Source organism: Cornus florida, unplaced genomic scaffold (assembly GCF_030987335.1).
Source record: "Cornus florida cultivar Cherokee Brave unplaced genomic scaffold, ASM3098733v1 CherokeeBrave_3.0.0_Hap2_Chr08, whole genome shotgun sequence".
NCBI lineage: Eukaryota > Viridiplantae > Streptophyta > Magnoliopsida > Cornales > Cornaceae > Cornus > Cornus florida.
Genome location: NW_026775578.1, coordinates 2,283,757 through 2,297,037, shown reverse-complemented (window position 1 = coordinate 2,297,037; position 13,281 = coordinate 2,283,757). Strand labels below are relative to the sequence as shown.

Sequence of the window (13,281 nt, the reverse complement as noted above, 5' to 3'; positions counted from 1 at the left end):
AAAGTCCAAACAAAACTTCACTTTCTGACTTTCTAGTTTCTTTGCACAAAAGTGAGATACGAAAAGCAGAAGCTTGGACTCAAGAGTCACGCCATGGTTATGTTACTTATGCCTATCATTATGCTCAGGTTTTAAATCTTCATCGTTTGCGACGAAATTGGAATTTGAAGGAAGGATACCCAATTTGTTTTGCTGTTGATTCACCGTTTGATTTGTAAATAAACCCGAAACCCTAGTTTTTTTTTTTTTTTTTTACATGAATCAGATTCACATCTATTTTAGTTTTTATCTTACTTGTTTGATGAATATGATAGATAAATTGAGTAATTATAAGTTAGTTTTTTAATTTTGTTATGCAACACAACCCTCTATTAATTTTTCAAATATTTTTTTGGGAGTTTTTTATTTTTTATTTATTTTGTTTTTTGGATTTTTGTTAAATTTTCTAATTTTGATTATGATATTAAGGCTGGGTTAAATCATTGTAACTTAAATTGGCATTTTTTTCTAAATTTTTATTGTGTAGTTACTAATTAGTACTTACTTTCCAGTCTTTCCTAATGCATTCTAAATGAAAAGATTGAGTAGTTTGAATAAAATTAATAAGATTGAAATGTCCATCTTAATTATTATATGTAAATAAGCATTTTTTTTTATTTTAAACAGTTATGGAGAAATATTATAAAAGAAAATCAGGGTTGGCACCTCGGCCACCTCCTATAGAGAGAAATGATGATCGAATATTGAAGCAAAGTTATTCCGACATCAGCTAGGAAAATCTTCCAACGGATCCAGGATTACGAACTCGAATCTTGGATTACCATCCTAATATTCGAGATGACATTCGTAGAGCATATTATCTTAAGGATCCTTGTCATCCCAAGACTCATCGTTTTCCCTATACGAGTTTTGGGAAAGCATCACGCCATTTTAACCCTGCTTGGTTTAGTGAATATTCTAATTGGCTATAATATAGTATAACCAAAGATACAACATTTTGCCTATGTTGTTATCTTTTTAAATCGGATATTGGAGAACAAGCAGGAGGTGAATCTTTTGTGGGTGAGGGGTTTTCAAATTGGAAGAAGAAAGAAAAATTTCAAACTCGCGTTGGAGGTCCCAATAGTGCCCACAACCAAGCTTAGAGATCATGTGAAGCTTTAGTGAACCAAAAACACCACATTCAAATAATTTTATGCAAGCGGTCGCACCAATCTATAAATGAATATCGAACTCGTTTGACTGCATCAATTGAATGTATACGATATCTTTTACACCAAGGACTTGCCTTTCGTGGCCACGATGAATTTAAAGATTCAAACAATCAAGGGAACTTCCTCATACTTTTGAGATTTCATGCTCATCACAATGAGGATGTTAGAGTCGTTGTATTGGAAAATGCTCTTGAAAATCTGAAGTTAACATTACTTGAGATTCAAAAAGAGATCGTAAATACTATTGCAACAGATGCTGTCAATTTTATTATTAGAGATATTGGAGATGAATTTTTTTCTATTTTAATTGATGAGTCTCGTGATGTATCTATAAAGGAGTAAATGGGTATTGTGTTATGTTACGTGAAGAATGGAAGTGTCATTGAATGTTTTATTAGTATGGTATATGTTATCGATACAACTGGTCTCTAACTCAAGATGGCGATTGATAATGTATTTTCTACACATGGATTGAGCATTTTTAGATTGCGTGGGCAAGGTTATGATGGGACTAGCAATATGCAAGGTAAGTTCAACGGTCTCAAAACGCTTATTCTGAAAGAGAATGAAATTGCTTTTAATGTTCATTGTTTTGCTCACCAACTTCAGTTGGCTCTTGTTGCTGTGGCAAAGAATCATGACCAGATTTCCACTTTTTTCGTATTTGTCGTTAATGTGGTGAATGTAGTTGGAGCCTCGTGTAAACGTCGTGATATGCTTCGCGAGAAACAAATTGTTGAAGTAATAGATGGACTTAACAAAGACGGGCTCACAAGTGGGCAAGGCCTAAATCAGAGTACTTCTCTTATACGTGCAGGAGACACCCGTTGGGGTTCACATTATGATACTTTAATTAGCTTGATTACATTGTTCTCATCTGTAATTGCTGTTCTTGAGTTTATCGAAAAAGATGGATTGAAATCTGATCAAAGAGGCGAAACATCTATTTTACTTGGGTCAATACAATCCTTTAATTTTGTATTCAATCTCCATTTGATAAAGACATTGTTGGGCATGATAACTAAATTATCGAAACCACTACAAATAAAAGATCAAGATATCGTGAATGCCATGGAGCTTGTCAAAGTATGTAAGCAACGACTACAAATGATGAAGGACGATGGATGTGATTCTTTGCTTGATAAAGTTTATTCCTTTTGTGAGAGACATGAGATTGATGTTCCTAACATGGATCATATGTTCATTACTCAAGGATGATGACAACGAAATGTGCAATAAATGACAAACTTGCATTCCTATCGTGTTGAGTTGTTTTATTTTGTCATAGATATGCAACTTCAAGAGCTAAATAATCGTTTCAATGAGGCTAATACTGCGTTACTTCTTTGTGTGGCATGTCTATGTCCAGATGATGCATTCTTTGCTTTTGACAAGCTTTTGATCATTCGCTTTGCTAAATACTATCCAAAAGAATTTTCTGCAGCCAACCTCATAGAACTTTGTAGTTAACTTGAAACTTATATTCTTGATGTGCGCTCTAATATCAGGTTTGAAGGATTGAAAAGGATTTTTGCTCTTGCAAAACAAATGGTTGAAACAAAAAAAGACAAGGTGTATCTATTGGTGTATCTACTTATGACATTGGCATTAATCTTACCAGTTGCGACTGGCACGGTGGAGAGGGCATTTTCTGCCATGAATATTGTAAAGAATGAATTGCGTAATCGGATGGGAGATCAATTTATGAAATGATAGCTTGGTTGTGTATATTGAAAAAGAAATATTTAGGGGCATAGATAATGAGGCTATCATTCAACGCTTTTAAAAGATGAAAAGCCATTGAGGGCAGTTGTAATTGTATTCAATGAAATATTATCAATCAATATTTTAGATCTTATATGTGTCAAGTATTCTACTTTAGTTCTTTTTATTTAAATATCATATCAACTTGTTACCTGTTTAATTCTTTAGATAAACAAATAAATTCTTTTATGGGTATTTTTAATTCACATTATTGAAGAACATTTAGTTTCCATCTTAGTTTAAGATAAAAATAATAAAATACAATCTTGTTTGCTTTGGTTGTCAAGATTCACTATACGCTTGGAGACTCAGAGAGTGGATATGACTGCTTTGGAATGGCTCCTGGACTCCTAGTTCATCCAGTATATCGCCTTGCCAGGTAATTCTTTTTTTGTCTTTTGAAAATAGTGACTTTGTTCTGGTTTTTTTTTTATATTATTTTTTATTTTTTTAATGATTATAGATACTAAATTAGATACTAATTCTATATTTCCCTTTGAAAATAGTGACTTTGCTATGTTGTTGATTTTTTTTATATTTTATTTTTTGTTTTGTTTGTCTTTTGATGTGAAAATTCTATTTTTGTCGTTGATTTTTTTTTTTTTTTTTCTCCTGTCAAATACACTATGCCCCCCCGGAATGAAATCCTGGTTCCGCCCATGCATATATATACACTAAATATGCTATAATGATACAATTAAGCACATAATGTGATACCCCCGGATTTCCGGATGCGGGTTGGCCAGGCCCACGCCCGACTACCCGAGGATATCAAACAAATTAGCAATAAATGAACACAGAGTACAATTAAGATAACAAGAATAAATAAATTTTGTTGAAAAGAATCTAGAATAATAATCCAAAACTGAAAACCTCATAATAAAATTTTATAAATAAAGTATTAATCTGATATATCCAACTTTTCCAATTCTAATACAACTCGGGAATCCATCTGATGGACCCCTTGTAAAACCAACACTGAGAAACGAATCACCGGAAAGGAATCCAATACTACACCATGCAGGAACCACCTATGTCGTCGGTAGAGTGAGTAGTCGTCTCTGCTCAGCACGAACAAGCTCTAAGACTTGGAATCGTCTATTACCTAAAAAATAATAGTGGGTCAGGCCCACGAACAAGTTCTATCCTAACTACAATCCAAACAGAGACCCGATACGCAGATACATCCTAGATGTCTCAACCATATCTATATAGTCCCTAATAGATAAATATATATCCACACTACAGGACTCTCACTAAACTATGCTGAGGGTCTCAATCTGAATAGAAGGCAACATGCAATACGCACCTGAGTGGGCATGACTACCTAAGCCTAACAGGGCATACCTCAATCAACATAGCTAGTTACGAATCCTACTACATATACGCACCCTAACCGTCGACTATGAGACCCAAGCTCAGATCGCGGTACCATAATAATATATATAAAATCCGTTCACATTCATCCATAAGAAATCCAGTAAGTCGTTCGGCGTATTCAACCACACCGACTCATATATATAAGGAGGATTTTATTTAACAACCCCTACCCTTATTCCAAAATAGGTAGGACTGAGTATTTTGAATCAATTTGTCCCTAGTATGTCACCGTCCCATACCGGTGCATACAATCCACAAAATCCATAAAATTGATTGAATAAGTAAAACTGTTCACCAATTAAAATCCATAAGGTAGGAATTAACGTTTTTGAGCTAAACCATACCTAGTATGTCACCGTCCCATATCGGTGCATACAATCCTCCATATCCATGTAAATTACAACATATACATAATAGTTTAGCAATTTACAGTCCAAAACCATTCCAAATAATTGCAGAAGAGTATTTAGTATTTCAGCAATTTAAATCCAAGAGTTAAAGCATATAGTTGCAGGAAACAATTAATAATTCAGCAACTACCATCCAGAGCATGCATAGATCAAATCTAATATATCAATGACTTTATCATGCATTTAAAATAAATTCTATAATCATTTTATAGTTTAATAAATCGGTACATTAATTTAAGTAATTTAATTCCTTCCATCCGGTAACAGCGTACTAAGTTGTATACTTGTATTCTGTCTTATCTTTTAGCACAGAGCCATGCACTATGCCCAAGTCCAATTTATTAATTTAAAAGACTTCACTGTGCTTTTAAACTTAATTTAGAACCATTATATAGCACCCTAAATTGCCAAATTAAAACTAGACAATAAACTTCTTTCCCGCCGTTAACCGCACGCAAAGTTATTAATTAGCGCACTGTTAATTTCATTCACTTAGAGGTCAACCTTACTCAATTTAAAGATTTAATAACACCCTAAACCAACCTTATAATCCCTTTGTAAAACCCCAGAGTCAACAAAACAATTTCCATGCTCCAACAGTAACAATACAGTTCGTAAAAAATAAAATTCTGAAAACACTATTGAAAAGAGCCTTCTCCAAAAAAACTGGAGAAGGCTCTAAACCACCTAGAGCCTTCTCTAAAAAACTAGAGAAGGTTCTAAATCACCTAGAGCAGGCTCCACATTTTAGAGCCTTTTCTTTCTCCCTCTGAGCCTTCTCATTTGCTTCCTATTCCACCTGCATAATTGCATCTCTTATGCACTGAAAGCTTATAACAATACCTAGGTTACATGTTAATCATCTTAGTCTACTTCCCACACAGTTCCAGACTCAAGAATAGTCCACACAGTGCACCCAAAAAACCCACAATCGAACCAAACAACGCACAAAACTGCTTCTGTAAACAAATAGGATCACAGAGCCTTCTCCAAAATAGTGGAGAAGGCTCAATCTCCCTAGAGCCGGCTCTCCCATAAGGGAGAGCAGGCTCTCCTTGCCTAGAGCCGACTCTCTCCCTTTTGAGAGCCTCGACTTTGTTCCCCTTCGTTTCCGACCATCTGTCTCGTCTCCGACCCTTTCCTACCCCTCTGTTCTTCCTTAAAACTTGTCCTCACTGTCTAATATATATATACAATGTTAATCCCCAGTCCTTAATTTACCACAGTACAAAGTTAATATAGTGATATAAACCAACAACCAATTTAATGCTTTGAAACAAGCAACGAAGAACAGAGTTGCAAGAATTGTTTTCAGACAATATGCACTTATACAGATGATCTATTTAACATATTCCAAGCATGTAAGATTCAATTAAAATTCAAATACAATCCTAGAGATCATCAAAGGATGCACAGAGCACAGGCAAAGGGAGAGAGACAGAATAGAACTTGCCTTTCGGTTTCGGTTTGAAACCTTTCAACATCGTTTTCTTTCTAGGTTTTCCGGCGACCTTAGTTGCCATTGAATCTCCTCTACTACTCTTGGTTTAACCCCACGAGCAACTCAGTCATTTCTCCTTGGTCCAACCTTTAATCCATAACGAAAATCCTAACGAAACTCTCTCTCTCTCTCTTCCTCACAATACCCTCTCTGTTTCTCTATGTCTCTATATATGAATAGGGTTTTAAAAAACCCTTTGCAAAATTATCATAGTATATTTATAGGCACAAATAAAACCTACGTCTACTTATATTCAGAGATGGAATCCCAACTAAACCCTAGTCGGCCAATTTTGTTATACGATTTAAAACCGTAGAATTTATAACACACCTTAAATGACGGTAATATTATAATTTAATTAATAATAATTACTAATTATTAACCTAATCCACATATACATATATTCCCATATATACATGTATATATTTCCATGGGTAAATACTGTACCCATTTACACTATCCAAAAGTCCGTGAATCCTAACCAAGCCCAACCTTGTTTTAAAAATAAATAAATAAAATAATGCATTTAATTAAACATTTCAAAGGCCTCTTAAGTATATAATTCAATTAAAAAAAGAATTCAATTAACCAATTAAACATTCCAACACAACAACTAATCATTTAAATCAAATAAAAAAAATTAAACACAAAATCAAATAAAGGATAAAATAATTAAACCCATAATCAAATAATCACACAAAAAATGCCCTAAAAAATAATTTAAATTCTAATTTTATCCTTTTGAAAACTAGGGGTATTACGCATAACTACATAAATATGCTTCAAATAATATAATATGAAATGTAACAATCCTGAAAAGTAATCCGGAGAATGAAAAATTCGGGTGTGGGATCCACCAGGGACCTCCCGGCCTGAAAGTCTGAAAAGTGCCTAAATGGGTCAAAATGCATTCATAAGAGTTATAAACTCAAATAAATGTCCTAAACCACTCTCGGGATCTCTGTGGCACGCTATCCGATGCGTGGCACGCAAAATGAGACACAAAAATAAATAAATTCATAAAATACCTGAAAAATAAAAATTTAAGAAATGTCACAGGTGTACTCCCGCAACATGTTGCACGCCCCTACTGATGGCGTGTGTGTGTGTGTTTTAGTGTTGGGACAATGTTCTATGCATTCGGCGTGTGGTTCTTGACTTTTCAACTGTACCGACGTGGTAAATGTCAGGAATTCCTAGTAAGCGTGAGTCATCAGCTCGCGTTGACTACGTCCTTACCCTTTGTACACGCTGCCTGTGCAACAACTTAAATATACGTTATTGGAGCTGGAATTACTGCGGCTGTTGACACTAGACTTGTCCTTCAATAGATCCTCGTCAAAGGATTTAGGCCCATTTCCTTGGCTATGGTTTCGTTAGATAGTAAACAGGGACAATGGGAATCTTGTTAATCCATTCATGCGCGTCATTAATTAGATGACGAGGCCAAAGAGGGAAAAAGTTCAATTTGAACAACACTTACACATAGGTTTGTAGTCGATCCAAAGTGTAATACCCCTAATTTTCGGAGCATTCATGTTAGTTAATGTACTTATTTTATTTGATTTATATGCTTTTAATTGTAATTGTTATTATTTATATGGTTAATTGTTTATTTGATTTGATGGTTTAATTATAGATATTTTATTTTAGTTAGTTGTTTATTACTTATGTAGTTAGGGTTATTTGATTTTATGATGTGTGTGAGGTGTTCCATTGCCATTACTTGTTTTGTTTGTATCTGTGTTTGTGTATTTCATTTATTATTGGTTTGTTCAATTGGTTATTTATTTTATTTTATTTTTAAATTAATTGGGCCAAGTAAATAGACTAGGAGTTTGGGCTTGGAAAGAGGAAGCCTTGGTGAATTAAAGGCCTAATTAAGTAGAAGAACATTGACCCATGTGAGTATATATACATATATAATTATATATGCGTGTGTATATATATATTTATTTATTTTATATGTATTTGTAATACCCCTAATTTTAGAGGTGTATTTATTTAATTTTAATTGCATTTATAATTGGATTATTTGGTTATTTATTTGTTTATCGTTTGTTTTATTTAAATTTGTTTAATTTGATTTGGTTGTATGGTTTGCTATTTTAATGTTAATTGCTTGTAAGTATGTGTTTTAATTATCTATTAATTTATTGGTGTAGCTAGCTTAATTGTGTATTATTATGTACTTCATTGTTTAATTAAATGTTTTATTTATTTTACTTTAAGTGATGGATTTGGGCTAGGGGTTTGGACAAAGGGTCATGGACCACTAGGAAGGAAACCTAGTTGGGTATGGATTATCGGCCCATAGATTGAGTTATATATATATATATATATATATATATATATATATATATATATATACTTCTTCTGTCCCAAAAAGAATGTCCATTTTAAGAAGTAAACATTTTTAAAGGGACATGTTGGGCATGATTAGCCCCCTAGAAAGTTACTAACTTACCCTTTTAAGTTTTGGATATTCAAGTTTAAAATTTTAAACTCCAAGGACATATATGGAAAGATGTAAAATATATTGTTTTAAAAAGAAAAGTGGACAATTAATTTGGGACAACCCAAAAAGGAAAAATGGACATTCTTTTTGGGACAAGGGGAATATATACATATGATATATATTCTTATTATTATTGTATTATTATTATCTTTAAATTGTTGTTTCTTTTTCTTTAAGTCAAACATGTAGTTGAACTAGGATTAGGGTATAGGATAAATGTAGTGTATATATATATATATATATTATTGGTCTGGTAAAAAAAAAAAAAAACAAGAGAGAGGCAGTGAGGTTGAGAGGGGGAGAGACTGAGGCAGCCGAACCAAGGAAGAAAAAGGAAGGGTTATTCGTGTAGTACGAGATCTATAGAAGCAGATGACGGTAACTCAAAAGCTGCCGACGTTGGTGAAGAAGATCGGAGAAGAAGGAGTTTAGTTTTCGATCCGAAAACCGTAAGGCAAGTTTTTCGTTCTGTTTTTCCTATTTAATCTCATGTTCGTTACATCATTAGTACATCTTTAGGATTTTTAAACTGAAAGACTAAATCTGATTGCATGTTAAAATCAAGATTTAATCAGAGATATGTATGTATATGTGTATGTTTATCTGAGTGTTCATATGGTTTTAAAGATCAATGTGTTCATTGATATCTAAGTGTATGATTTTAAATTATTTGAAGTATACGGGACGTAGATGGATAGCTTAGGACCCGAAACGATGAATTTCTGGACGTAGAATAGACCACTTGAGTTGTTTCCACAAAACAGCGCTCGAGCATTGTTTACAAGGCTTGAGTGCCATTTTCTATAAATCAATTATTAAGTTGTGAATTAATTATTTAAATTAATAGAACTCGGAGATTAAATATTTTAGCTTGAACTATGACAATAATCATATTAGTTGCTGAAAGTATGCATGATGAGAATGTTTATGACTGTATTTTATTTGCCATGTTGTAAGGAAACGGACTATAATGACTTATAGATTATTCCCGTGATTTATTATTATGTATTTACTACAATAATTGTGTTACATGATAGAATAATTTTATTCATATTCATTGTGATATTATATGATCTTATACATGATCTATTTATGTTGTTATATTGGACCATTGTCAGGATATGATCTTTGTATTGTTGAGTATAGGGGGATCGGCTATTAAGTCGGAGTCCTTTCATTTACGCCATTGTTAAGATATGGTTATGTTTTGATATTATGCCATTGTCAGGTTATGGTTACAATATTTTATATATGGTTGTGCCATTGTTTAAGATATGGTTACAGTAGTTTAAAATATAGTTGTGCCATTGTTAGGATATGACAATATAGATAGTTATATATATAACATTAGTATGGATACCGTGATACGAGCTTTAGGTCTCAGGATCAGTGGTTAGGGCTGAGGTGTATATTGCAAGTTGAGATGGGTAGTTGGATATAGGGATGTGTGTGCCCTTGTAAAATGAGGAATCATGACCACCTTGTGTGCGTTTTATATGGATACTCACTATCCGGTTGAGTCTGCCTTAGTCCAATCAGAGTCTTTAGTGTAGATATATATATACTTATTGACTATATAGAGATGGGTAGTTGGCTAGTGTTGTATCGTTCATCGGGTCTCTGTTTAGGTTACATTGAAAATGACTTGTTTGTGGGTTTTGACCCACTTTGTTGTTGTAATACCCCTAATTTTAAAAGGATAGTCTTGGTATTTATTTGTTTGTTTTAATTATATTTTTAATTATTTAATTTTAATTGTATTTTTAATTATTTAATTGATTATTTAACTAATTGTTTATGTGTTTAATTGAATTAGGTATTACTTGATTATTTGATTATGTGTCTATGTATTATTTGTATTTGTCTATGTGTTAATTGTTTAATTAGATTATGTGCTTAAATGGCGTTTTGATTAATTGTAAATTAAATGATTTTTTTTCTTTTATTATTTTATTTTATTTTTCTTTTATGGTTATGGTTAGTAGTCATGGGCCAACCAATTGGGTCCCATGAATTACTTGGATAGGAGGTTGGATGTGTATGGATTATTACCCATGGATAGTTGTGCATGTATATATATAAATATATATTATATACATATATAAAAGGGAAAGTAATTTATTAATTACTTTTATGGTAACTTGGGTAGTAATATTTAATCTGATGTATATGTTTTATATTTAAATAATAAAAATATACATAGATTTGATACGTGTTATGTTTTAAGTTACTTTATAATATTATGGTAACTTAAGTATTATTGGATAATTCATTAATAAATAATGGAATGTGTATAATTTATTTATTTAGTAAAGATATACATAAATTATATACATAACATATTTTACTTACCTTTTTAATATATATAAAAGAGAAAGTAATTTATTAATTACTTTTATGGTAAGTTGGGTAGTAATATTCAATCTGATGTATATGTTTTATATTTAAATAATAAAAATATACATAGATTTGATACGTGTTATGTTTTAAGTTGCTTTATAATATTATGGTAACTTAAGTATTATTGGATAATCCATTAATAAATAATGAGATTTGTATAATTTATTTATTTAATAAAGATATACATAAATTATATACGTAACATATTTTACTTACCTTTTTAATATTTTAATTTTAATTTTTTTTAAGTTGACTTGAATTGGGAAAAAGGTTAGGGTTATTTTATTTAGCCTATAAATATATAGCTATAGGTTGTAAAAGGGGGTTAAAAATATTCACGTGATATATTCTAGAGAGAGAGAATGAGGAAAAGGAAGGAAGGAGGAGAAAAACCCCGTAGAGAGAAGATCAATGAAGAAGAAGTTTAACTTTTGTAATACCCCTACTTTTAAAAGGATAGTCTCAGTATTTATTTATTTGTTTTAATTGTATTGTTAATTATTTAATTGATTATTTAACTAATTACTTATGTGTTTAATTGAATTAGATATTTCTTGATTATTTGATTACGTGTCTATGTATTATTTGTATATGTCTATGTGTTAATTGTTTAATTAGATTATGTGCTTAAATAGTGTTTTGATTAATTGTAAATTAAATATTTTTTTTATTTTATTTTATTTTTCTTTTATGGTTATGGTTAGTAGTAATGGGCTAACCAATTGGGTCCCATGGACTACTTGGATAAGAGGTTGGATGTGTGTGGATTATTACCCATGGATAGTTGTGTATGTATATATATAGATATATATTATATACATATATAAAAAGGAAAGTAATTTATTAATTACTTTTATGTTAACTTGGATAGTAATATTTAATCTGATGTATATGTTTTATATTTAAATAATAAAAATATACATAGATTTGATACGTGTTATGTTTTAAGTTACTTTATAATATTATGGTAACTTAAGTATTATTGGATAATCCATTAATAAATAATGGAATGTGTATAATTTATTTATTTAATAAACATATACATAAATTATATACGTAACATATTTTACTTACCTTTTTAATATATATAAAAGGGAAAGTAATTTATTAATTACTTTTATGGTAACTTGGATAGTAATATTTAATCTTATATATATGTTTTATATTTAAATAATAAAAATATACATAGATTTGATACGTGTTATGTTTTAAGTTACTTTATAATATTATGGTAACTTAAGTATTATTGGATAATCCATTAAAAAATAATGGGATGTGTATAATTTATTTATTTAATAAAGATATACATAAATTATATACGTAACATATTTTACTTACCTTTTTAATATTTTAATATATATATATTTTTTAAGTTGACTTGAATTGGGAAAAGGGTTAGGGTTATTTTATTTAACCTATAAATATATAGCTATAGGTTATAAAAAGGGGCTAGAAATATTCACATGATATATTCTAGAGAGAAAGAGTTAGAGAGGGAAGGAGGAAAATGAAGGAAGGAGGAAAAAAACTCTGTAGAGAGAAGATTAAGGAAGAAGAAGTTTAACTTTCGATCCGAAAGTTTAAGGCAAGTTATTCTTCTATCTCTTTCCCTTTGATTCGTGTTTCTATACATGCTTAGGAAATTTCAGGATTTATTAAACACATAAAATTAAATAATTATGCATGTTTAATTGGATTAAAGCATAGGTTTTTATGAAATTGGTTCATATCGGTTCTTGTGTTATGAATTAAAAAATGCATGATTTTGATTTGATTTCTGGTGTGAATTTTTACATGTTTGAATTATGTATTTTTCATATCTGTGGAATGATGGAACGTAGAAACATGCCTAGGATTCCTGAACATTAAATAGGGACTATGTTTAGGTTTAAATAAATTTAAATACACTCAATCATAACGATGCTTGCTATTTGAATGTTTAAACAAACGAATGGATTTAATCTTTTAAAATGCTTTAGCAATTGAGATTAAATGTGTAGGATGAATTGGATATGGAGAATGCTTATTTGACGATATAATAAAATATCATTATGTATAAGATTCAGTTTATGTAGGACATATGATATAGGAAGT

The 13,281-nt window shown here is 31.1% G+C and overlaps 1 protein-coding gene across 1 annotated transcript; it reads left to right on the top strand.

Moving 5' to 3' along the window:
• Positions 1–1,652: 1,652 nt before the first annotated feature.
• Positions 1,653–2,432, top strand: LOC132268531 (uncharacterized). Its single transcript, XM_059769362.1, has one exon. The coding sequence runs from the start codon at positions 1,653–1,655 to the stop codon at positions 2,430–2,432; it is 780 nt and encodes a 259-aa protein (XP_059625345.1).
• Positions 2,433–13,281: the final 10,849 nt, after the last annotated feature.